Genomic DNA, 27,570 nt, shown 5'->3' with positions numbered 1-27,570 from the left:
GATTAAGAGCTAAGATACATGTCCCATGCCAATCCTAACATGTAAATCAACTTTGGCTGCAACCTATGCAACTGGGAGTGCACAATCTAGTTCAGAATAGTATTTACAGCACAGCTGGAACTTAATCCTTGCTTAAGTAGCTACCCTGGAGTATCCTGCATTGTACTAGCTACATCATTCTCGGATCAAAACCTCATAGATATGGCTTAGCCCATAAATGACTGCCTTATGAAACAAGAGGTTTTTATCCTCTGCTTCTTTGTACGATTGAAGTGACATATTTGACATATGAAAAGCAAAAGCTTGTATTTACATACTAAAGTTCCTTTGGTGACTTGCAAGCAGACACAGCCCTACCCCAGAACCTGAGCCAAGCTCCAGCATATTAAGCAGGTTTTACGTATATACTCATCTCTGTTTGTATATATGTCCTTGCTGGCCTAGAGAATAACTTTACACAACAGTTTCTTAACAGACGCTTTAATATGAATATAGGTACAGATCCCCAAAAGCAGCCACAGAAATAATAATGCTGCATTACAACAGCTGAAAAAGTCCTTCCAAGAAGAAAAGAAAAAAAGCAAAATATTGTACTTTGCAGACAAAGTAACTATGACAACAGAGCATATGATACCTGTTTTTCCATCACAGTGAATTATTGCTTAGTTTTCAGTTTCAGCAGTCAAAAGACCATGTTTTGCCACTTGTTCAAACATGCTGGCATCTCTGTTACACATTATATCATTATCAAAAGCCTTTTTTGCCCACTTACAAATAATGTAACCAAACCTTACTATAGATTTGCTTTTGGCTCCCTTACTGCTTTTCATCTAGAAATCAATTGTTTTGGAAGAACTCATGAGTTGAAGATTTTTGGGCATCCTGCCATTTTATTACACAAGGCACTAAGCAGTGAGGGAAGGAAACTTGTTGGAGAGTAACTGCTTTTAGAAGGAATGGTTGAATTACTTTTCTTGGTGAGAAATATGTGGGGGGAGAAGGAAACACACTTTGTGCTTTTGCGTTCATTTGTACCAACTCTATATAAGGAAAACTTTCAGCCCTGAGCATCTTGGTTTGAGTTCAGAGTTGAGCCTGTTTTGACCACAGATCTCCTGACATCAATTCCATCCTAAATTGTTTCGTGACTATGTGAGGACTGAACTGCTATTGATCTAAGTAAATGAATCTATAAATGTTTTCCAAGCTTGACATACAGTCTGAATAGGACACCTTCCTTTAAGAGGAATGGTCATCACAAACATGCAGTACTCTAGGGTCACATAAAGGCCCACATGAATGGCAAGATGGGCTTCTGAAAGCAAACTTGTAAGAGGCATACATGGGCCTCTGACAATGGTGACTTTCTCATCACTTCATATAATGTAACAGCTTAGTGATTGGCTGGACCTCATCCTGACAACTGGGCTGCATCCCAGGTGAATCAAAATCTGGACCTGAACAGTACCTCTCTCTTTCAATGGTAATAGAAAATGTAAATACATTGTGTGAACACACACACAGCCACAGTGTTCCACACATCTTAAACAGTCGGGAAATTATACCCTTGATAAAGTCAGAAAAATCTCTTTCATGCTGCACTTCTGAAAACCAGACCAATGCTCTTTCAACGGCTAAAAGTAGGAACTTGTAAGTTTTGGATCTGAAGATTCTGCTGTGATACTGAGAGTGATAGAACATGCAGTTACAGTAGGTGGAGCTATAATGTGACATCTCTGAAAACATTAGCTGATAATGATAAGCAAAACTTGGATTGATGGGATTTCATAAATGTATCAGGTTTTTGCTGTAATTTCTAAAATATATTATCCACTATAACAAACAGGATACTGGATTACATAGAGAACTAATTTATTCTATACTCTGATTTTACAAATACATGTAAAAGTAAAGAAGGTTATTAGAGCACGTGTTAAAACGCCAGTTGCTGCTTGTCTTTTAATGACAAGTGTGATTTGGATAGAACAGAGGAAAGGCAGCTGTATATATATTATTAAATAAAATGTAAATACTTAAAACATCTAAAATTTGAAGATTTTTTTATGGTAATGATCAAATGCAGGAAGATCATGCTTCTTTCATAGCCAACACACAGAGGGCTGTATCTGGTTTGGAAATCAGAAGGTACAGGACATGAAAAATAATGTAAGTAGGAATTTGGTGTTTCTGGCACCTGAAACCTATGTTATTTTGAGTGGGACTGACTTCAAGTCAAATTAACTTTTTAAAACAGTGGATGTAATAACCTGCGCAGAAGACTAATGCATTCAAATTAGTTGCAGGTACAATGAATTAGTAGCCAAATAAAGCTAGATTTTGCAATAATTATGATAAATTTCCCCTATGAAGAATAGATAAATACCATTTATCAAGTGTCTACTACAGAAAGATGTGGGTGCATTATTTACATACATAAGCTTACAGATACAGTCCATTTTCATACACAGAGCTGGACTATGAGTGCATCTGTATATCCACATGCACTGACTGCTAAAGTAATGCCCCAACCTGAATGAAAAATGTTAATTCCTATGTTAATGACACAGGACATCCTAGGAATTTTTGCTTAAATAACCTAATCTATTGGCTCCATCTGCGAGAAGGAAACTCCAGTGGTTTTGGCTGAATTTAAGTCAAACCAACATCACCCATTCCTTGAAGACGAATGAAAATGGATCTACATAGAAGTCAAAATACTCAGGCTTTTCTGACCATGGATTACAGGAGTGCACTGTTTGTTTTATAGCCATGAACCTGCTCAATTGAATCACGTCCGCCTGAGCTTAGCAGCTTAAAATTCATTCCACACAGCCTGCAGTGCTGACATGGATATGATAAGACAGAAGAACAGAAACACCACTCTGAAGTAACCTAGCTGAACTGCACATGTTCTGACCCTTTTTGAACTCCCCAGAGCTTTTGTTACCTGGCAAATGCAGCTCTAAAACTGTTCTTGTATCTCCAGATCTTTGCTCTTAGCCATGCAGAAGCCTATTTCTCTCTGGGACTGGCAGGGAGAGAGGTGCTCTCTGAAGGCTTCTAAATGAGTGTGCACACTGAACTCTTACTGAACTGAATTAATTATTAAAGATGCAGATGGAGCTGTCCAAATGATAAGAACAGCTCCTGACGTATCATGATCCAAGCTTTCATTAAATCATTTCAGGCATACTAATGGTTTCCCACCGCTCATTACTTACATGCTCTTTTCTCATAGATATAATAACCCTGGTGCCCAGAGGCATGACAGGCTATGGAAATAGTGAAGTAGAAAGTTCCTTAAGAGATGTACAGAGGAACTTCATACTTTCCCCTTGTATTTCCCATCCTCATTTTGAGGAAACCTGTATACAGATACAAGAGCAAATGCTTATAAATGCAGAGAAAATGTAAATTAAACTAGTAAGCAATACTGTCAAAATGGAGTTTATGTGCATTGACAGTACTATTAAACTGAGAATTGTAGAAGTGATTTGATGAACATGTTTAAAAGCTTACCAAGGTAAAAGTAAGCTACACTACAAATATGGCTCTTCAGTTACACTGCACATGACATACTATTTTTCAGCCATTATACTTCTCACACTTCTTTCTCCAGTCTCTCTTGCTTTCTCAGTTGGGACGATTAGAGGGCAAAGCAATTGCTAGAGAAGAATTACTCCCAGGAACTGTGCTGTGATTGCTACCTGCTGTTTCATATTTTTGAAGTTGGGAATACTGCTCCCAAAGGCCTTTTGCGTCTCAGCCTAAATGATTTGCTGGAGGATAATAATGTCATGGCCAGTAAATAATAGTGAACTATGTCTGTACATGGTCAATATGATTAAATGTCCTTCACCTCTATTCTCACTCTGACCTGGTTATGAGGAAGTGAAAAAGCCTTCAGCAAAGCCCAACGCTTCCCATGTGAAATGTTATTTTAAAGCAAGGGAGAGAAATAGAGGTGACTTATCAAAATACTTCCAGTAACAATAAAATAAAAAGCTAGACACAAAAAGCAAAATTATCACCACACAATCAGACTCGAAGTAACTGAGCTATTGTGGCATGAAACTTAGAACAATTTTCTAGTAATGAACATAACAACTGCAAGAAACAACTCTGTTTTGAAAAATACTGTCTACCATATTGAAAATACTAAGAACATCTTTCAATTGTAATTGTAGGTTTAATTGAAACTTGATTTAATTTAAATGTATTTAGAATAAACTCAGTACAATTATTATGGTCTGTAGTTTAAATCCTACAAACATTGTAATTTTTCTAATTCAATTCCTACACACATTGAGTTTTGGCATCTATGGCTCTTTCTTAGAAAATATGCCAATGAACTCAAACAACAATGAACATGGCACAGCTATCTTTTCTTAAGTGACTGTTCAAGGACTGAAACAGTTTTTGACATAAACAGAGAGTAAACCCAAGCTAAATATACATAATCTTACTTCAGTATTGAAGATATAAGGAAGGTATAAAGTATCTACAAAAGACTGGCTGGGTACATTTTCTATAGAAAGTTCCATCATCAAAGTATCAATTTATTTTTATACGGAGAAGTAACGTAAACTATGAACTACAAGAAGCGTTAAAATAGTTCACCTATACATTAGATCATAGATCTATAGAAGTCAGAAATTCCAAAATTATGTCTGATGCATGTGCTTCAGGCTGAAAAAAATAATAATGGCAAAATCCAGTTCCTGAATTTGGGAATTCAAGGGAACCAAATTTCTGTTAACAGTTCACAATTCTAGTACGGCATAAACACAGAGGAACAGGTAACTATTTGGACCTTCAAAAGCATGAAAAATGAATTAATATTTCCAAACTATCAGCAGTTATGAGAAAAGCTCTCTGTGTAAACAGGCTATGTCCCCAGCACAGCCTTCTAGAGTATTTCCAAAGTACAACCAGGCTTTAAAGATACTGAACTAGCAGAGGAAAGCAAGGTGAGTCAAAATGCATGTCTTGCATTCACTTTCCTTCCAAAACCCTATGTTCTGCAGTGTTGGTATTATTAGTCTGAAGTAACAGGGAGACATTTTCCCTGGGTTGACAGATGACTATGTGCTTTTTTTACCTGAAAGCACTCAGAGAACGGATAATTGAGGTATGAACACAACATATCATTTTAAATGGATGACAGGGCACACAGCTATGGATGTACATATGGGTGTGCATGCATATGACTTCACTTAAATGATTGCAATACTTTCTACTGATTGAATAATATTTTGTTATTTACACTAAAATAGATGAATTTATGTCTGACATACATTACATGTAACATAAATACACACAGAAGTAGTCATGGAAAATGTGCACATTCATATGCATATGCAAATACACATGCAAATACTATGTATGTATAATGAAATATAAGATTTATTTAATTATTCAATGTGTTAGAACACCCTTTTGAGATAATTATGTTGGATAATTAGCAGTTAAATTCTGGAACACGTACAATAGTGACTCAATTGAAAGCAATAATAATAGTTCCTTTAAAAAAACCCTGTGTTTAGTACTTCATTGATTTTTCATATGACTACACATGTCAATATGACCTTCAGTGTTTCAAGCCATTAGATAAAAATGGCTACACTCAAGCGTCACCACAGCTCTGACAATTAATCATTTGGTCAGCACTCTTTAAAGATTTCTAAACATTTATATGACCACTGGTCACATTACAAATTGTTTATAAGCATTTTCGTGAAATGTCTTGTGAATAAGGATGGTATTGACTGATGTTATTCAATCTTTTTAACTTTGCTGCGAAGCAACCTAACAGGAAAGTTAAAAACAAAGTTCTTACCAGAATAATAAAGGTAACAGGTCCAATAAAACTCCAAATAAAATAGTTATCTACATGAAGCCAGCAACTATTGTGGAAAAAAACAGAATCAAAAGTGAAAAACTGCATTAGTACCTCAGTTCAAGAAAAGGAAAGTGCAAAAATACTTCTTAAGCTAACATTTTGCCAGTAAACAATGATAAACATTTCACAGCACCACTTAGCCTATGGACAATTTTTCCTAACATGATACTCCTCTGATGAGTCCTGTTTAATAACATTATTGAACTTAAACTACATCATCAGGAATAGCTAACATGTAAGAAGAAGCAAAACCAAAAGAAACTCGCTCTCCTTTCAGTCAAAAGTTTTGGTTACAGGTGCTATCATGGACAATGAATTTAACATCAGTAAGTATTTCTCATTTTCCATGTAATCTTCAAAATCTGCTTTTAAGTTTGTACCATATACAAAGTGCTTACTCCTGAGGAATGAGACAGAAAGTGCCGTATTTTACTGAAAAACAATATGGTATAAATAATATGCCACAAATGGGAGTTGAACAATATCGAAAGCATACATATGATACCAGAGTAGATGACATGTAAACCTATCAGGGCTGACTTAGCGATTCATTTTTCATACAGCTCAGTTCCCTGCTGAACTGCTCTTATTTGTTTTTCATCAGTAGCAAAATCAAGCAGTTTTCTTGTAGTCAACAGTATCTTCCCATTCTGTAACTAATTTCATCAAAGGACAAAATAAACACTATTGGAAGGCAAATTCATGCCTCCAGCAACTCAAATCCTCAGAAATGTTTTCTGTCTACCTTCTGTCACTTTCTATATATATCCATATTTTTGTAAATAAAAAGCAGTGGCTAATTTTAATCCTGCTCTACTTGCCTGATAAAATATTATCAAAGTGAAACATACGGGTTGAAATATTGTACTGTCATAATTCAGGACAAGAGCTAGCTAGAGGGGCAGGTGAACAAAGAGATCTAATGAAGCATCAGCTTAAAACTGGGTGGTTAGGCCTGTCAGAGACTTTAAGTTGAAAAATTTTACTTAATATACATTAGAGGCCAAAAAGTTATTTACTTTTTCAATTTGTTTCAGGTCAATCTTTTGTGTTAAAAGAAAGACCATAATTTAGAATCAGTCTCTCTAGAGTACAAATGCTTTGAACCTAGAGAATTACAAAAGACTTGATTGTAATTTGTGCACAGCATTGCCATTCTCTTACCAATAAAGCTTTCAGATGGTATTTTAGTCTGTCAGAGACCCTCTGACAGCTAATAGGCTTTAAAAAATTATTCACTTGAAAAACACTCAGGTCACTTGCAATTACTTACGCTTTCTCTGTTCCGTAGCTCTTATAGTCAATAGCTGCTGAAACACCAACGACTGTAGCAGGGAAGAGGTAGCCAGCAACATAATAGTACTTCTTCCTAGAATATTCACTTTCAAATACTTCTACTAACATTAGATAAAGCTGCACTCCTTCTAGACACATCCAGGCAAAGGCTGCCAGGAAGAAAAAGTGTAACAGACCTGCGAATATTGGACATGCAATCTGCAAAGAAAAAGAAAAACAGAAGTATAAACCACAAAATCTTCACATTGTTTCATCTCCAATTAAACAGTGAGTTATAGAACAGCATATACTTCTGTCAGAGGTCTTTTACAAATTCAGGAGCATTTTCCCTACCTAAAAACATACATTTAATATTTGAAAAAACGAATGTGTGCTCAGTAGTTACAGAAAGTAAATTAGCTAAAGTGTGTCAACAAAGATAAGGAAATTGCTCCCTCACCCTCCACTCTTCAGTTGCCCAGTGGACTCTTTAATTTTATACACATCAATTTTGAAACTGATATGGATTTAGGACTTACAGTTTAGATAATGTGAGACATGAACAGTTGGTTCTAGATGCACAGTGAAATACTGCTTATTTAAAATAATGAAGCAGCCATCAAGCCATTTTTACCTGCTCTAATTTGGCAGTTTCTACTGTCATAACAGAAATCAATCTGAATCCTCCCCCCTTTGGCTGAGTTCTTGATGATACTTTACTGATTATTAGATTTCAACCCAATGAATCTCCAGATATAATTTCACCAATACTGCCAAAAATCCTGCACGCACATGCAGTGTAAAAAAAGTATAAATATATAGACAAGGCTTTGTACTAATATATATCTATATACAAAAAAGTAGTGAATAGCTGTTCAGAATACAAATGTTAAAAAAAATGTTCCTAGTACATCAACATTAATCTCCTCTTTCAAAAGTTTAACACCTGCTTCATTGATAGCTGATGTTTCAAAACTGAAAATAAAAAATATTGCAGTAAGTGGGAAATTAAAGCCACAGTGATATTTTTGATGGATGTAAATACTATTTATGAACATGGCTGTCGTACTTTCACACTGAGCTTTTATTTCAGCCTTGCTGTGTCAGAATGCTGAAAGCTTGGCGGTGTTGTCATGTTTTAATTCAAATCCATTTCAAACAGTCATTTCAGAGAACAAGATCAGTACACACAGAGAAAACTTACCTTGTACTCTGTCTTATCGATGCCTATTAGGAAAATGAACTCAGCAATGAATAGGTTGATACAAAGGTTCTTGTGAATAGTGTTACGATCACTTTGCAGGCCACGGAAAAAACAGAATGTGAAGATGCAGATGGCCAGGCAAACAAGAGAGATGACAATTCCCACCCAGGTGATGACAGTGAGGAGCAATTCGTGCACTCCATCTTTGTACTAGAAATAACCAAGAATGGAGAAAATTAATATGACTCTTTATGAGTATAAACAAAAACCTATTTTCACTAATAGCATCCAGGAAAGTTACTTGTTCATTACATGAGATGGACAAAATGTACTCAGTAGTAGTTTCTCAGTCTCAGATCACCTTTCCAGAAGAGCAAGATTAAGGTAAGGATAAGATGAGCAGGTCTGAGAGGAAAATGTAATTATTTTAGCCAGATCAGATAGCATTTTTACTTTTTCTACAGCTCGCTATAAACTCATCAGACACAAACAAGTAGAGAAACGTAACACTTTGAAAGTGCCACTAGGCTCTGATGCAAAGACAGAGGAGAGCTTTCCCTGGGACATGCTATAAGAGTACACGTTCCTTTCTACAGAGCTCCACAGCAGAGAAGAAAGCAATGATTTACACAACAATTAAGATAAAATGCAGAATATGTTACACGTGTTAATTCCAGCTATAATCCCACATTTAGCTAAAGTTCCCTGTTTCAATTGTGACAGAATCACTTTCGTCATTGTCATGGGTTCAGCAGTAACTCATGCTCTGCCAGGGAGGAGGGAGAGATAGGGCGCCTGGTCTGGGCTAGTCGGGGAGGTATTCCATACCACAGCACGTCCTGCTCGGGGAGGGGACTGGAAGCTGGCCGGGAGGGAAGGAGTTAACACGCCGGGCTGGGCTCGGGGAGGCAACTGGAAGCTGGTTAGGAGGGGAGGGGGGAAGCTCTCTCTCCCTTCTGGGGCTGGCCTCGTGGCGGCGGGTGGTATCGTATTCTCTCCCCCTGTTTGTCTCCTCTAACATTGACTTGTTATTGGTACCGGTAGTTATTTCTGTTATACCCTGATTGCTGGACTGATTTTACCTCGATCCGTGGGAGTTGTATTCCTCCGGCTCTCCTTCCCATCCCTCTGGGAGTGGGAAGGTGAGGGGGGGGAGGGGAAACAAAGGGGGAACTGTGCAGATTTAGTTTAAACCATGACAGTCATCTTGGTTATCTTTTCAGGGACCTTTCTGAATACAATGGTTTTATGAAAGGCCCCATATCCTTGCAAATACTGCATGTTCCGGGCCCCCTTGTCATCCAGTAAAGGGCTGACCTTCCTGCTCTAAGGAGAGCTGCCACTTGAGATTCCAGGGAACAGCCTGCACAGCTGCGCCTACAGATACTCTCCAGCTGTACTGAGGGGAAGTCTGTAAAACAGTTGTAAGGTGGTCGGTCAGTAACTGAAATATGACTTGAGGGAAACTCTTGTCCTTCCTTGTTTTTCTTTCCTATTATTTTGCTCGTAACTTTATGGGTGAGGAAAAAAGTGCTACAGAAAGCAAATTGCTTTGGAAAGAGTGGGTAGAAGCTAGAAATACTTAAGAAACTTCCGCAACTTTGAATCTTGCTAAAAATTTAAAGCTCAGTCTTTAAAAGTCTGTTCCCAGCCGATGGCTAGTAACATCATTACCTACCACAATTTCCCGATGAGCCATCAGAATTGCAAAGTTGGTTAGGTGACTGCAAGCACACGTTGTATGAGTTCTATTTGTGTCAACAAGTTTGCAGCCTTGAGTTGACCAGTATCCCATCATAGTCCTCTCTGAGTAGTTCCAGAAGGAACAATTTGCATTGAAATAATTGTCAGGCTGGGAGATAAAAGGATAACATAAAATGAGGATTTTACACACTAAGATGGCAATAACAATTGTTTAATATGTGTAAAGGGTAATTTAGATTAAACTTTGTATGTTTCGGACAATAAGTTTTTCATCAGCAAAATTGTGGACTATGTTATACAAGGCAGACATCTAGTTTAAAAGCAACTTTATAGTCCGAAACACTCTAAAGTGTAGTCTCAATTATTGTAGACCCAATTTTAAACAATTACAATTTCCATCTTACAATTTTATGCACTGATGGTACATTATAGCTATCTTTGCTTTCTGCTAAAGTAATACTGCACATTTATTCTGAAGATATTTTTCCTGCAAATGAGAATTTGGTAATATGATCTTTTTCCTTTGACTCTCACCTTTGGTCAAGCCAAAGTCATGTGAACAAACATCAGGAAAAAGTTCATTCCTCAATGAAAAGAAGTCAAAACAGATTTATAAAAAGAGGCAAAATGAGAGGAAAATCCAACCGTATTTTCTTTATCATTTACAGTCCCCATGCGAGACATGAGAACAGGGAAGACCAAACTAATGATCAAATAAACACATCAAATAAGTTACTGTGAAGAAAACATAAATAACAAACCAAAATACAATACTATATTCTTCACCAAATAAAAGTATTTAAACAATTTACACAGGTTTCCAGGACTTCATCCAATATTGACACAAAAAGTTAAAAGTGTCATTAAAACTTGTCACATCAGACCATCATGAATCTTAACAGCTATTTTCTACCCTGCTACTAAGGTAAGAGTTAATTTTCAGTTAGAAACAAATTAGTCATTTACATTTCCATGTTGATTACTGAATTAGCTTTCATTAAGAATACACTTAAGTTCTAATAATCACTGAACCAGGCTCATTTAATTTTATGTTCATAGACTTAACTAAGCTTGTGTCTCTGACCTAGTCCAACATTTAAAATTCAGATGGAAAAAAAGTTATTTTTCTGCACTGCTTTTCTCTCTTGCTGATTTTATGACCTTCCCATTAATTCATTAGCATAACTCACATCAATGTGTTCCAGCGTAAAATGCACAGGATCAGTCAGGTATACCCGGCTAGACTCCTTGTTGATAGAGGCTGCAATGACGTGGGAGTTCACTGCGATCGTGCTATTCCGCCCAGCAAAGTCGCTGCCTAACTTTATGGTTGCATTTTCTGTGCTGAGAAAACGCCCTAAACTTTTGTAAATGATGAAAACCAGTTTTGCTAATCCTACAAAAGAAAAAAATCCCATCATCATGCCACAGAAGTCCACAGAAAGACAGCAACCTGTACTCTAATGAACTGACAATAAAGCAGCAGCAAACAGAGAGATATTTTCAGGCTACAGATTTAAAGAAAAGCAACTAGGTACCCATGATGTTTGAGAAAAAGCCACAAAGCAGTTTTGTTGTGTTTTGTTTTGATATTTTAACTAGGGGAGGTAATGTAGGTTTTATAAAAGTTAATGGAGTTTCAGTATTCCATTGCCCAAGACTCACCGTTCCTGCTGTTCTGTTTGACAGTGCTTGCAGAGAGCTGAATAGAATTCCCTCCTTTGCTGCCCTGAGGAAATTTCAAGTCCTGCACCTGGCCCTCCGTAATGAGCACTGCAACATCCAAAACTAGGCAGACCAGAGGAAAGGGAAAAAAGAAAAAAAAATGGTGAAAAAGGAGACTGCACAGAAAGTCTCTTGGCCGGATTGCAATATGCCAGATGACAATATTTCCCCCACTCTTTATTCAGTTTTCTCACACTGCTGTCCTAATTTGCCACTGTAAAGACAAATCTGTACCACATGCTGCAAGCACAGTTAGTTTCTTTAAAAAAATCCAGTGCACGCTACTAAAATAAAAGCATTTTAATAGTGATAACATGACATCAAACTTTGTTTTTATGTGTGCCCCCAAAACATTTGCTCAAGAATATCACACACGTTGCAGAGAAATGTTAATTTTGAAGCTCCTAATGTCTATGCAGGATTCTCTGCTAAAAAAATTAAAACTTTAAATATTGGTTTAGATATAAAGTTTTAAATCAGTCAGCAAACAAACACCTATGTATATTTATGCCATGTGTTTAGCTAAATAAGTATTTGTATCTAAAAAAAATTCTACCTTTTTTCCTAAGTCTGAAAAAGTTTATAGGTTATGGAAGCTATAAAGGTTTACAGAAAACCATTGTTTGGTTCTTCTAAAAAAATATTTAAATTGAAAAATTAGATGCCACTCAGCCTTACTTCAAATATTAACTTTCTAATACATTGCATATTCGGAAGCTTTCATGGGATTACCACCAAAAGCTGGATTCCCTTGGATATGTAAAATCATATAGGTCAGAGTGGTTAATTTGTTGAAAAATATCTGCATTAAACTGGTTTAACTATAGGTCTATACTACAGATGACAAAATGTATGATATTAGGGAATTATTTCTTTCTCTAAGCCACACATACGTATGTGCTCTGGGAATTCAGTCTTGCATGGCATCAGTAATGTGTTACTATGACTTCAAGACAGCTTATCACAAGAAGTGATATTCAGACAAGTCTACTGAGCTCCATGGAACTGCTCGTGAACATCCCGAGAGAGATTTCTGTGACTCTACCCACATTCTTTCAGAAACAACTGGTGCAGTTACTTTGATAACGGACTGTAACACCTTTCCCCATCCTTTTCCAGTACCTGTCTACTCAAATTATAAACTAGGCAGAATCATCTTCGACAGTTACAAATATGCAGACATTGAAACGTGAAAAGTCTCATTTCTGCAGTCTATTCCAAGTCTCCATCTCAGTACCCCTCAAATTAGCAGACGTTCAGCTTCCCTGTGCCTCACTGAGACTACATTAATCTCTGTAATAGGAGGAAGGAATTTTAATTTTATGCATAGCAATGATTTTTGCTTTAACACATCCTGCGCACCAGTATCTGCACATCTCTAATACCAAACTCCTTCATTTCTCTGTCACCACTTAAATTCCAAATTATGCTCCAACTATCTTCAGCTATTTTGCAGTCTCTGGAGCATAGCTATTCTGCATTATGGGAGATGTAGTTCACTGAACGCATTTTTACCTGAAGGCAGTCATGTTTAATATAAACATTTGGCCTATGTTCTGAGTGCCTAAAATATCTAACTGGCAGAGTACGTTGCAAAAAAGTAATTTAAATTCATTAGGAACAGTTTATATATAACAGGAAAGCATTTCTGAAGCTCTACAGAAAGCAGTTAACTCAAAAAATCCATACTCTGCCATTTAAGCACTCTTCATATCCATATGTTCTGCTAACAATTTTTCAGTAGTAAATCAACTTTGCAACATTAACCATTTTCTGGTTTATACTGTATTAATGACACTAAAGAAGAATGCTAATTTTGAAGAGCTAAACAAGAAAAGTGTGTCTCTCCCACTTAGGATCAGTTACCTTTCCACCAAACATTATGCAACTCCACTTTCAAAGAGTAGGTTGCTCTCTGGAGTATTTTCCCTGACTTTGCATAAAGCAATGTGTAAGACTAGCTTATGCTTGAAAAGAAATTTACTTACCGATATTTTCTGTGGGCATTGAGACTCTAGTTGGTTCTAAGAGATTATCAGCCAAGACAAAAGCCCCTTCTTCTAACGTATCAAGTAGCATTGTGGCTGCATGGGCTTGTTCTGAAGAATTCATGTCCTTCCAGGACTCCAGAGCTTCAGGCCTGAGCAGGTTGTCCACTGTATCCACAATTGCCTGCATTCATTAGAAAACTATCATTAGGTCTGATTGCCCTAGGCAGCTGGGGAAAATTTCCAATGTTATCTGGTGACAATTATAATACTTAACTGTCAGAATGATTTACTGTGATTTAATGGCACTAGAAGACTATTTTCAAAGTAAAAATATTTTCCATCCTCTCGCTGGATAAGTGCAGTTAGCCACTGGCATTGTGTGGTCTCTAAGTGGTAAACATGCAGATTTGACTTGCTTCATATCAGATAAAAAGACAGTCTTATTAATGTGCTGAAAAATGTAAAAATAAATGCCAGAAGTTTTGCCTGAAGCTTTCATCTTGAAGTTAATGTCAAAATGCATAAATTCTATTTAAAAATACTAATGCCCAAATTGTCATTCTGCAGTTTAGCCTGCAATGACAATAATACGCTTCTGGAAACTTAGCCCAACTTATCAGCCACAGCACTATAAACTACTTGTCTATGACAAACTGCCTTCTTTATTAGGGAAGGCATGAAATGAAGCTGACTCAGTGGATATAAATTAGCTTGGGCCATTCCCACTCCCCCTCCTGATCCTGTACCTGTTCATAGATACTTAAAAAGATTAGTAACTCACATTCCTGCACAAAGGTCAGTTAAAAAAGGAAATCAATAGAGCAAACAAGATGTCCACTGGCTGTCCCTGTTATCAGTGAAAGCAAAACTGTAAAACTGAATAAACCTGCCATTTTAAAAAGTCTTTCTTGTAGCAAGTCTATGATCATGTTTTAAGGCTCATTAAGCTGCATATAAAGTAACAGTAAATAAGGAAGAAGAAGAATTCCACGACATGATTACATTATTTTTACAAAATAATCCAGAGTAATCAGTTAATCAATTGAAGGCAGGCTCTTACATTAATGCATGATGTATCTGTGCATTGAGTATGCTGTGCATCGAGTACACCATGCATTGCTGAAACACCCTGTTTACTCTGTCCCATTTACCTAGTCATAATGTGTCATTAAGCACATATATAATTTGTTTGATCAATTTAAAAGCAATGGGAATGGAAACAGAACACACTGTACAAACAGAAAGATGTCAGTCTCTAATACTATATTGTGCAAATGAACAGGAAAAGTTGGTCAAGGCTATTGTCAGAGCAACATTAATTAACCCAATCCATTTTAATATCCCCTTTCTGTCTGTATTGTGAGCCACCACGACCTTCCTGGCAGGTGGAAGATACTTCGAAGTGGCATTAAAGCCTTTTTTCTTTCTCTAATGGAAGACAGAATAGTCAAAATGCTCACACTGATACTGCTGCAGCCATTAACTAGAGTGGAACAGAAATTGGTCTGCAGAGGCCAGATTCATTAGTCACCAAGAAATACAGATTGGAGCCTCTAATCTGAGGTACAAATGAATCCTCTGTCACAAAGTGGGAACTTGCTTCATTTGCATAGTGTAAGTCAGCTTTTGATTTGTAATTTCAAGAGGTTTATTAGTCTTATCTAAGCAGAGAAGCCCATCTGAGACCTACAGAAAATGACACTGGCTGGAAATTAAGGTTGCACTATGGTTTCTTGTGTATCTACATATAGCACTGCCAGCATGCATTTGTTAATATGAAATGCTTTTTATTTATTATGGGATAATCGAGCTCTGCATTTTTCCTGTTGAAAATGATCTCCTGCCCAATATTTCTGAGGTGCTCTTTCAGACGGAGGTGAGCGTGCAGTGGGAAGATCACGCAGCTGTTGGAGTAACACCATTACTGCTCGTGTTCATGTTTTCTCTTAAAAATGAAGTATGAAAACTCAAGCCTACTCAAATCATATCTGCTAGACTTCCCTTTACTATTAAAAGTATTTTCTAATAAAAAGGTATGACTATTATTATTATTTGAGGAGTGAATTTCTTTCTACATCTTTGTCTCTTTTTGGCAAATTTTTGCATAACCGGAGGTGTCTCATCCACTTTGAGGGATGCAGGATAAAAGCCAAAGTGCCCTGTATAGAGAAATGTCTCTGAACTAAGAGTCTGAAGTACTTAAAGTACTTAAGTACTGAAGTACTTAAGAGTACTTAAAGATTCTTTTCAAAAATCATTTACAATCTCAGAGGGTACAAGTAAAAATCAGTAGTTTTAAAAGAAACTTTGAAAAGATGTGCAATAAAATTTTTTAGACAGACATGATTTGTTCTAGACCTTTTTCTCTTCTTAGAGGTGAGAGGTGGAGTTACTGGCATTGTATTGTAGAGCAAAAGCTGGCCAATGCAGACTACCACCATTCTACAGCAGATGAAAGAAACTGAAAATCAGTCAGCAATGCATTACATGCCTTCCATATAACCTGGTTAATGGGACAAGTGTCACACATTTTACTAGTAAAGTCAGAGAAATGCTTGTCTTTGCATTTTATCCTGAAGTCACTGAGTCTGGCTTTTGTAACAACTCTTAAAACTGTAAGAAAGAGTGATGTCACAACATATAAAAATACACAAAGAACAAAGCAGACTGTATAATGTACATTTTTTCATGCAAGCAAATTAACTCTTAACAGTCTTTGATATAAAATACTATCCAAACTGAAGTAATTTCTGTCACGTTGCTAGCTTTTTCCCCTACCCAAAGTTGTATTATAAGAGAGACGGTACTTCCAATTCAGATAACCATTTCTGCTCTTTAAGTTTTGAACAAGTTGAGGTAAAAGAGGTATAAACTTTGATCTTTAATTTTTTTTTGAGTGTTATACCTGTGCAAAGCCAACATTTGTACAGTTGATATGGGGCACAATACACATTTATCAAAGACTGAAATACATAGGATCATGCAGCAAGATGATAAAGCGTGGCAGGTTGCTGAAGCAGGGAGAAAGCAGGGTGACAGCACAGGAGAGATACCTTAAGGTAAGCCCTGCATGTCTTCTCGCGTTTTTGGAGCTTTTTAGTAAAAAAGAGAAAATGAGAAGTTAGACAAGTTCTGTAAAGCTCAAAAATATCAAGAAATTAAGTCTAGTGCTTCAAAACCTGAATTTGAACTACAGCCAGGGCATTGATCTTGCTTCTGTCCAGCAATGACTATAAAAAACTATAGCATAGGCAGCATTTTTCCCCAGCCTTTACACAGGTGCCCAGGTATCTTTGCCCAAGAGGTGCCATTTGTGTGAAAAGGCTAAAGGAGAGTATTCTTGTGTGGACATTTGATCTGTCTCTAAAAAAACTCTTCTAATGGCAGCAAATGAAATTATTGCCAAAATAACAGAGGAGTATATGGAGATCTCTAAAGAAGGGTGAAAAAATGTTTTGTTTGTAGCTTGCTGAATAAACTGATGCAAGGAGGAGGCCGAGGAATGGTAATAACACTTGTGATTTGTATTTAAACCACAAAGACATGAGTTTTCTCTGAAATGTTTCTCTGAGCATCATTCCTGAGAAAACTTACTTGTGTTTTAGATACACACTTTAAGGTATTTTTATAAGATTGTAACTGATGTTGGTGTCTTTAAAAGGCTAAGAAAGTGCTATCATTCTGCAGGAAGTTGGATTAAAATAAAACCCTGCACCTATGCAGAATCCCACTGATTTTATTACATGTTCAGGGTTAAAAGGATCACTGGGTAAACATGCTGATTTGTTACAGAATTTCTGAGAGCTAATGCCCATTTCCTCACACTAGTCATAATGCATTCCAGATTTTAATAGGAGACACAGGCATTTTAGGAGCAGGCAGCTATTGTAAATTATATCGTATTCCCTAAAGAAGGTAATTGCAACTTTCCACTGCGTATTTACTTTTTTCTTACGTGTTTATTCCAGTACTATAAGCATGTGAAACAAAGTATAGATTAGTTATTCTGCAAGGAAAAAAATAAAGGAACCAAGGGCAATGGTTATCCCAGCAGGGGGAGGTGACAGGAGGTGTGTACCTTGTTATAACTCCTTCCAGCAGAGTCTTTTTCACTGGGCCGCAGTTCCTGCAGCTGAGCATCCAAAATGTCCACAAGCTGCTCCATCAGCCTCACTGATGAACTAACATCGCCAGCAAAGACAGGTCCTTTGGTGTGTTTAGCCAGTTCATTGGCCAGACTAGCAGCATTTTCTCCACTTCTGATCTGAAATGACAAGTTTATATTATCTCAGCAGGGTCCCTTGTTCTGCTTGCGGCTCCTAATTCCAATTCCCCATGTACCTTTGTTGTGGTGAAATAACCATTTGCACATACATTGAAATCTGTAACTAATTGAGACCAATAACGTTCTCTTTATCTCAGAAGATTAAAGGTTCTTAGATCCGTGACATACAAAAGCAGTTCTTAACAGCCATCAAAACCAGAAATCAGACTGGGACTTTCGGGCTAGATATTCTATTCATTCTCACTTTTATTTTACTGCCTTTATCAGACAGTAAGAAATCTATTTGTTCGTACTAGTGCTTGAGGCATTTGAAAGTCAAGTAGCCTAGTACTGACAACAAATTATCCAGTTTTCATAAACTTAGTACATCTCAGTAGGGAAGAAAAACACAGAAAATGGCTCTGTGCTCTAATCATACTGTTATTAATTCACTCAGAAAAAAAATCTATTTATTACAGTATAATTTTTACTAAACCAAAAGACTTTCTGTATACCACAGGTTTTTTGCTGCATGATTTATAATATTTGATTTATTAAGCAAATACAGCTTTTGTTTTTTGAACACCAGCAAAGCTACTTTGCTTTAAATAGCGATGAAAACACGTAATCATCACAATTTCAATACAAGAACTTAAGAGAGAGACTGTACCAAAACACACATATGCACACAAAGTACACATAACTCTTTCTACTTTAAATGAGCACAGAATAACAAAGACGGCTTCAACAAACTGAATTATTAATGCTCAGAGTTAAAATCCTTAATCACCAGTGTACAGCAGATTAAAAGGTTTCAACCAACCTTCTGAGCCAGCTGATTTACCCAGTGTGAGGTGCAGTTGCTAAGATCAGGGCCTTTGGGGTTCCACATTCCAGTTAAGACCACGCAGAGATACGAGGCAGTTCCTACAACAAATACAGAAAACGATAGTGAAATGGAAACCATTTTTCGGCACACATTCAGGAAATCAGCTACACTGGGCTACAATGGTAAATTCTGAATGCCACTAATGGCAGTAGCTGACAACAATTGACAAAAACGTAAGGAAATAATGCAGATTACAAACAGCAATAAAAAAGTCAGTGAAAAGTACCAGACGTTTTCTGCAAACAAACAAAAAGCCCTTGATTTTTCCTGGAGCTCATCCAGAGGAGAGCTCATAATGAGAAAGGCAGCTGTAAGCATATTTCACAACAGTCCTCAAGCAAAGCCCTAAAATTTGACCTGGATTTTCAAAAGCACATGCACAAGGTAATTCTGCAGTTACGCTCAAATGCTGTTTGCAGATTAAAACTTGACCATTGCCTGTAGATACTGAATTCTCCAAGTAACAAAAAAATCGTGTGACAAGCAGCTTGAGATTAAAAAAAACAATTCACCATAAGAGAGCAGCACATTGCTTTTGAAATGTCTGCCTGAGATCAAGATATATTTTTAAAGTCAATACCTCGTGTTCCTTTGGGGCAAGGGCGTTCAACCATCATTCCTCTTTGTGTCTGAGGCCAGCTAATCCCCCTGGCCTCAGTTGGTTCACAGAATCTCTCTGGCAAAGGGAAAAAACTTGTCACGGGAGGAATTTTGGTAGTGGAAATGGGTGGCGGTGGCTTGGGTCCTCTGCTTCCTTCCTTTGTTCCTCCAGCTAATGTTGTGCTTATGGGACCTTTCTGTGATGTAGTGCTAGTGGTTGACACTGTGGTTTTGTATAGCTCTGCTGAAGAGGTTATTGTCACTGCTGTAGTAGGCACTGCACAAAGAAAATTAGAGTAATAATAAAGTAAATTACTTCAAAATTATATATTAAAAAGTTCTTTAAATGTTATTTATGCAGTTTCACAAGATTCTCTCGTGACTCCTTTCCTTTATCTTAATATTACTCTTATTGCTAGTCTGGGTGTCTAAGATATAACTTTGACTGATATTTTTTTTACTCCCAGCTCATACCAGTATGATGTTTCAGCACATTCTCAAAATAATCTCTTCTGCAATAAAAATTGATAGTTACATTTCTAAAGGCTGAAAGGCCTAGTGAGTTATCAGTACCTAACAAACACGCTCAAAGCAATTAAAGATTTATTAATCACTTTTGCAGAAGGCGTAACTCAATAGACAGAATCATTTGAATCAGCATGCCGTAAACAGTGCAGTCCAGCTTCAGCAACAAAGGTAGTGGGCTGTAACTAATGAGACCATTTAAAAAAAGATAGACCCCAAAACTTCAAGTCACCCTGTACACACCTTCCAGGAAAATAATTACGATAACATCTTCCTACCCACCAGTCATTCTGCTTGAGAGAGCTGCAGCATGCCCGATTAGCTCCAAACAGAAGCATCACCTAGCATGTACGAGGTGTTCTCATGTTTGAACACTTCAGGCTTTAACATCCCTTTTTGATAAAGCAGGTATGAAGACGCAACTCATTCAAGCCAGTGGCAAGTACTTAGTTTAATCTTTTATGAAACACTAGGATCAGCTTAGGTCAAATCACTTCTGCCTGGGACTCACAGCTGCTCACTCCACTGACCCACGTCGGGAATGCGTCGCTGGAGCTGCTGAGGTACAGCCCAAGCTCTGGCAAGGTTTTGAGGCTTTGGAGAGATAATAACTGTTAATGCCAGTGGAGAACACAGCCTGGAATTCATGTTCATCACCTTCAACTGTGTATTGAACAATGGCTGAAATAATGCAAGCGAGCAAAGTAACTGGAACAGTTATCATTAATTATTTCCAAATCTTAATTAGTGTTCACAGTGCTTTACAAGAACATATAAGCACAGATCCTTCTGCTGAGAATAAATAAGCTAATACCATGTATTTTTAAATCCTAACTGATACAAGAATAAATAAAACTAATTTATGATTAACATCAGTGGATAAACTGGCTTTTTTTTTTTTCTTCTGCTAGGCCCTTGAACGCTGACTTACTGGACAACACATCTTCTGTAAGTTAAATCATAACCAAAAAAAAACAAAGAAGCACTGCCTCACTTTCTTTTGGCAGGTATTTTTTAAGTTAGTGTTTTGAGTAAGATTGACTTTCAGTAGTTTGGCAGATCACAATTATTTCAGAATCCTTTTTCAATTATATTCCAGTTATATTAGGATTCTCAAATATGAATTTATCTTATTTTCACATGAATTCAGAATGGAGTTTTTGAACATCACAATGCAAAGATGTGCTTTTCATCCCTCTCTTGCTCACAAATGAGGAACTTCTTCAGTGCTGTCTTCAGTCTCATTCTTGGCTGCTTGAATACCGTCTGTGTAATTGTGCTGAATTCATGGTGTAGCCAGCTACTATGAAACCTATTGAAATCCTCAGATCTGTTCTGCAAGTACTTGCCTGACATCTTGTGAAACTACTGTAATTTTCTTTTGATTACAATGCATCCAGCTTTCTAGTGCTTTCCCAATTAACATTTGTCAAAAGCATTTGCAATCACTTGCAGAAGTGTCAGGCAACGCCTGCTGAATCAGGTCCTGGGGAACCAAGAACTGGTGGGCACAGAGAATGATGCAGGGGACAACCAATTATTACTATCTATCCCCTAACACATTGTGCTAATTAGTACATATTTAATCACTGAAATGTGTATTAGCATTATTGCAATTACTACTCAAATCCTATAATGTTTAGGATAGCTTTGTCTCAGGAGCAAAATATCACCGCCAGAATTCATAACAACTCTTTTAAGTTCAGTAGTGAGGTAACAATTTTCAGAACATGTTTTGTGCTGCACCCGAGCTAAAATATTCTGCTGTCACTACTTTAGGTAGAATAATCTGAATGCAATCCATTAAAATCAGTTTCAAAGCATACCACCTATGATTCAAAAATGACCTATATATTAGGACATACTTTAGAAATATATTTGTAATATAACATTTTAAGAAAAAGACTTCAAAACCACCTCTCACAAAACTGAAAAAAATACAAGCAATCTCTAAGAGACTTTATCTTAAATTAGATTTTTAAGAAAAAGTCAGTGTATTTAAGAATATAACAGAAAATTCCAGACAGTGCTGGAAATCTGGGAATATCTAAGAAAATAAGAGACAACCAAACACATCACTGTAAGGAATACATCCACCTTTTAGAAGGCAGATCATTTTGTCTTTAATGACCTGTTGGAGAACATGATCTGCAAGGCCATTCTCCTGAGCTGCAAGAAGACACATGATAGCTGCCACCACCTGATGTGTCTTGTTCTGAAAGCTGAGGGTGATGGCATCTGCAGGCTCACATGCAAGGTCTTGCAGAATGGTTTGCCAATAGAAGATAATGAAAGGGTTGATTAATATGCCACAACTAAGAAGAAGAACAAACTCTATGTCGAGGTTATTACCGTATTGTTCCAAGCAGCAGGACTGAGGCTCTCTACAAGGCTGAAGATACGTAATTTTTGTCCAACACCAAAAAAAACCACTTTTACAATGTGCGATTCTATTTTTGACTTTTTGGCTAAGCTTGACATGCTGAGGAGAACCCCCAAACCTCTTTTTTAAGAATAGGTGTGTCTCTTCTAGGCTGAAGATTGTCTTTGTGAAATAAAATATATATAAAGAAAAAAAAGTGCTATAGGAAGTAAATCCACAGACTCAAGTTGGGGATAATTAATTTACATTTGTTTCATGCAGTTACCAACAGCTGATGCAAACAGTTACGTGTACTATCGGTTTCTAAAAATGAAGACACCACTGGAGTAAAACTTAACACCTGTTTAACAGTGTGATGTCTATAAAAAACATAACACAATTGCCTACTACAGCAGGGGAATAGTAACTTTGTTCCCCCAACTGACAGTGAAGAGCAGATTTAGAGAAGGCACACAAGCTATCTAGTGTTCTTTGCCAACAGGTTTCTATTCTAAGCAGGCATAAAATACATTTTTTGAAAACCAAGCCAAATCAAAACAAAAAAATCCCCACCCAAAATACAACTCTAACCTTACATTTAAAATTGTCTTGAAATGCTTAGATGATGCTCTGCTTCTGAAAATACTAATACTTCTATTTCCATCTCCAGCATATAGGTAATTGTAGAAGTCAGCTGCATGTATTTTTCAGTTAAATGTATACTCTTATAGGACAGATATTTCTGTGCATTTGAACATGTAAATATCTATATGCCCACCTTTGCTTTCAAAAGGTGTCATACACTGAGCTGCCATGTAAAGCAATGCAGATCTGAAACCAGTGTAAATCCAGATTTCCTTGCCTAATGCATATTACCACTGTGTGCCTGTTTTCACGCTTTAGTGAACAGCAGGGAAGTCACTAAGACTCCTGTAATTATCTATAGGTTCCAGCTATTATGCTAGCCAGTACTCTATTGACCCTGCCAAATCCCATTTAGCTGACAGTGAAGTGTTTACATAGCCATTCACACATATATACCCTGAAAATGATAACAAGTACGCCACAAAATTAGCAAAATGCCTATGATCAAGAAAAGTGCTATCTGGTCCCTATCATGCTGTCCTTACTTGTACAGCCGCTCTTTAATCAACCTGTAGTGTATCAGATTCAATATAACAGTAACGATCTAATTTACTTAACAATTTGCTGCATGACTTCATTGTAGATTCTTGGTGTTATAAAGATTTAGCTGTACTAGTCTCCTATTATTTCAAGCCCTTAGTGATAGTACTCTCCGAGTTTCTGTTCTGTCCACACTCACAACATCCGTATTTTCCTGCAGTGATCCAATAAAACTTAATGATGGGTATCATGGTACAAAAGGGGAGACAACTTTAGTTTGAACAGTTTGCACAGTTAGCACAAATTGGGATGAGTATAGATGAAATCTCTCCCTAACGCACTAACACAGAACAAAAGGATTTATCTTCTTCTTGTTACCAAGGAAACCCTACAATGTAATGCTCATATTCACTTTCTAGGGGGAAAATTCCCTTCATTCTTCCTGATCTTTCAACTTAAAAATCTTTTAAAACTTCCTGTTTCAGTGAGGATTCATTTGGTCCCTGGGATACTTCCTTTAGAATGAATGTACCAGGACATACTAAATTTACCGAGGATATAAACAGTCTGGTTTGTTTCAATTTTTTTCATAGTGGCTTTTTGCGGGGCCTCATATATTTTATTTTGTTTCTAAATTACGGTTTTCATTTTTAAATTTAATTTTTAAACTTAACCTCAGAAAATGTGCTTGTCTACAGTATCTGAGTGGTACTCGTCAGCCATAGCTCTGAAAACCATTTCTGCATCTATGTATACTCAAATGTAGACTGACGTGTAGAAGAGGCTGAATGTTTAACATGTTGCGCTGTCTTGGCAGACATGCTGCAAATGCCAAGAGACACAAGCACTGCAGAAACAGGAGGACCCCTCTGAGAAAACTGCAGCATTTCCTTAGCATCAGATGTGTAGACATGGTGCACAGGGACATGGTTTAGTGGTGGACTTGGCAGTTTTGGGTTTACAGTTGGACTTGATGATCTTAAGGGCCTTTTCCAACCTAAATGTTCTATGCTACATCTATGCATTATAATTCCCATGGGATGAGAAGAAAAAATGACACATGATGAAGGAGGTGAAGAGAGGTTCTAAGAGCAGCAGACTGCATTGTCAAGGTAAAACAGTAGCCTGGCTGCTGTATCTGCTAGAAGCCTGAACAGTTCTCTTGAAGATTTAAGAAAATAAGGGTACAGGGAGCACATAATGTGGACAGTTTTAAGAGGAGAAAATGGTGTAGCTTTGCAGCAAGGGCAAGGCCAACATCAGGTTAATTACAGTGGTATTTCAGAGGTTTCAGTAAGCAGATTTAAAAATGAAAGAAACAAGAGAAAGAAAAGGCAAGTTTGGGGTCACAGATGAGTCCGAGATTTTGGCCCTGGGAGCAAATGCAAACTCTTGAGCTCAAAAGTGTGACTCTAATGTGACAAATCCATCTTTCATGTAGGAAGAAAGACTGTTGTTTTTGAAGCATTCAGTAGTTGAACATTATGGTGTAGACAAGAACTGATAGCCAAGACAGACAGATGAGAGAAAAAAAAAGAATCAGTGTGTGTCTATATATCATTATTGCTCCCACGGCAACAGAGGGAACACAGATTGCCGAGTTTCCCACAATGGCCCCAAGTTAACCATTCAAACAGAAAAGGCCACGACTTCCAATTTTGAGGCACTGACCTTGTGACACCATTAAATACTTGATATTAAAGTACCACTGCAAAAGATACTAAAAGAAGGTTCTTGTGTAGGTGACTTAGAGAATATTATCCTATGTCTTTTGAGTAGATTATTCAGTAATTTGAGTCAACAACAAAAAAACTCAACCCAAACCGTAACAAAAGAAACACAAAACCACCCTTCATGAAATGTGCTGAAAATCTGGTCTATTTCCATATGAAATAAAAAAACCCAAATGCGTATTATATATATAGACCCTTTACCTGTGTAATGATTTTTTTATACAGACTTTATCCTGAAACGAAGAGTAACTGAGAATATAATACAAATAAAAAAAGCTAGAATCTTTTCTTGTTTCTACAGCAGTACATTTCAAGGACAATCATATTAGATAACTTTTCTTTTAATTTAGTAGTCTTTAACTACAGGCAATTGGCTTAGGCAAAAGAGGAAATGAACTGAAACGTATTCTTAGATCTGCTATGTACAGATCCATCCAAAATTAAAATAATGGGTGTTGGCTTTACATAAGGAAAAATACTGTTTGTGCATATATGCACTACACATTCAAATAAGCCTACTGCCTTCATATGGTTTCTATATTTTGAAAAGGTCATAATCAAACTATATTTACTTATGTCATAATGCATTTAAAACTCAAACTCACAAATCACTCAAAATACACTCCTTCTCTGCATTCATGCGTGAATGAGCAAAGAGCTCAGACGAGAGGCAAGCACCCTGTGGTGTGCCCTTGGAACCCTTCTTCCCTAGGTCTGGTTAGAACAACCCATTTCTTCTCCTTCCTTGCATGCCAGCAAGGAAACCAGGAACTTTAAGGGGTGCTGGTGAACACTCAAATCTCTTTTTGGTATTAGATGGGATGTGGCCAGCACATGCACTGAAACTCAGGATGTTGGAGACTCTCATAATAAAACATTACGAAATGTCTTACTTGAGACCTTTGATGATTTACTAAAGCAAAGGAAGAATTCCATAAAGCCTCTTCTTCCATCCCTGCCCTTCCTTAACACTTTTTCTTCAATGCAGTGATTTAAAGATTAGCTTTTGCGACATTCATGGCAGCTGCCTGAACTGAGAAAGCTCCTTAGAGCCTACACCTCCATTTTCCCTCTTACTATTAAAGCTTTGGAGAATTTGAAATGCATCTTCATCTCAGTTAAACCGAATTAAAAGTGACATCATGCATGAAAATGTATGAAAATGAAAGCCTTAAATTTTTTCTAATTACATAGGTGGGTATGTCTCTGCTGAGAGCAGCCCCAAAGCCTCCCTGAGGAATGGACTAGTTTGATATACAAGATGGCTTGCCAGGATGGCTGCCCTTGCAGCCAGAGCTCAGTCCCCAGATACCTGAAAACCACATGAGCCTGGCCACGTACTGCCAGAGACTGGACAGATCATCACTTGGCTCTGGAGATCACTCATGTATCAGTTCTAAACTGCCTTGTTCTGCTGCATATTGAATACTTCTTTACCTGGAAAAGCTATATGTATGTTGATATAATTGTGTGCACACTAGTTAGTTTGCACTGCTGTGCCTGAATCAGCTTCACTGAAGCAGGATAGCAGCCTTTCATGTGGAGAAGCCATTATTACTACATTTTTGAAGTAGAAAACGCAGCTGCTAAACATGCATACCAGTTAGATGAGAGAAGTGAAGTATCACCTTCATTGCTAAAGGAGCTTATCAACATTCTGTTCCTTGCTGTATGCATCTTCTGCCACGGAGCACTTATCTTGGTATATACTCTCCTCTGCAGATGTTAATACGTGGCTGTGCCTGTTCATGTCATTTTTAGGGATTTCTGAGCCCTCAGAAGCTCTGTTTACTCCCCCTCTTTTGCCAGTTAAGTGTCTTTCCTTTCAGCGAAGTTGTTCTAACTTCAAGTGAGCTGAACTGCAATTGCAATGGACTTACACAGAAACCTGCTAAGATGTTAGATAATCTTGTCTAACCCGGCATTAGAAACTGAAAATAGGGCTGCAGAAAAATACTTATGCTTGGTACTGCACATTAACCCCCGACATCTCCTCCGGGACCTTCTAGCATACATTGCTCTCAGCTGCTGGCGCCAACAAGTTAAAAGGTCTGCATGTATGTTGTAATCAATTCAGAAGTCAGGTAACACTGAACGAATGGGATCAGGCTTCTGGCTCAGCATGAATGAACTCAAACTTAGTTTAGCTATAGAAGTCAGACTGATTGATGGTACACAGTAAATAAACAATTCCTCGACTCGTTCTTACGCACAGAAAAGCTGAACACTTGTATTTAAAAAAAAAAAAGAAAGAAAGAAAAGAAAAGCACG

The 27,570-nt window shown here is 37.3% G+C and overlaps 1 protein-coding gene across 9 annotated transcripts in view; it reads right to left on the bottom strand.

The window, feature by feature from the left end:
* ADGRL2 (adhesion G protein-coupled receptor L2) overlaps positions 1–27,570 on the bottom strand; it is a 163,290-nt gene that overhangs the window by 19,085 nt on the left and 116,635 nt on the right. For all 9 annotated transcript variants that reach the window (XM_031050862.2, XM_031050863.2, XM_031050854.2 and 6 more), the window contains 10 exons: positions 19,535–19,831; positions 18,889–18,992; positions 17,880–18,065; positions 13,799–13,982; positions 11,751–11,873; positions 11,276–11,481; positions 10,060–10,233; positions 8,382–8,591; positions 7,176–7,396; positions 5,840–5,906 (listed from right to left, as the gene is read on the bottom strand). In XM_031050862.2, coding sequence (XP_030906722.1) covers positions 5,840–5,906; positions 7,176–7,396; positions 8,382–8,591; positions 10,060–10,233; positions 11,276–11,481; positions 11,751–11,873; positions 13,799–13,982; positions 17,880–18,065; positions 18,889–18,992; positions 19,535–19,831 — 1,772 coding nt within the window. The remainder of the gene's footprint in view (positions 1–5,839; positions 5,907–7,175; positions 7,397–8,381; positions 8,592–10,059; positions 10,234–11,275; positions 11,482–11,750; positions 11,874–13,798; positions 13,983–17,879; positions 18,066–18,888; positions 18,993–19,534; positions 19,832–27,570) is intronic.

The sequence above is a fragment of the Melopsittacus undulatus genome, chromosome 6, assembly GCF_012275295.1.
Source record: "Melopsittacus undulatus isolate bMelUnd1 chromosome 6, bMelUnd1.mat.Z, whole genome shotgun sequence".
Lineage (NCBI taxonomy): Eukaryota > Metazoa > Chordata > Aves > Psittaciformes > Psittaculidae > Melopsittacus > Melopsittacus undulatus.
The sequence above is the reverse complement of the archived record's forward strand: the minus strand, read 5'-3'. Positions and strand labels throughout refer to the sequence as shown.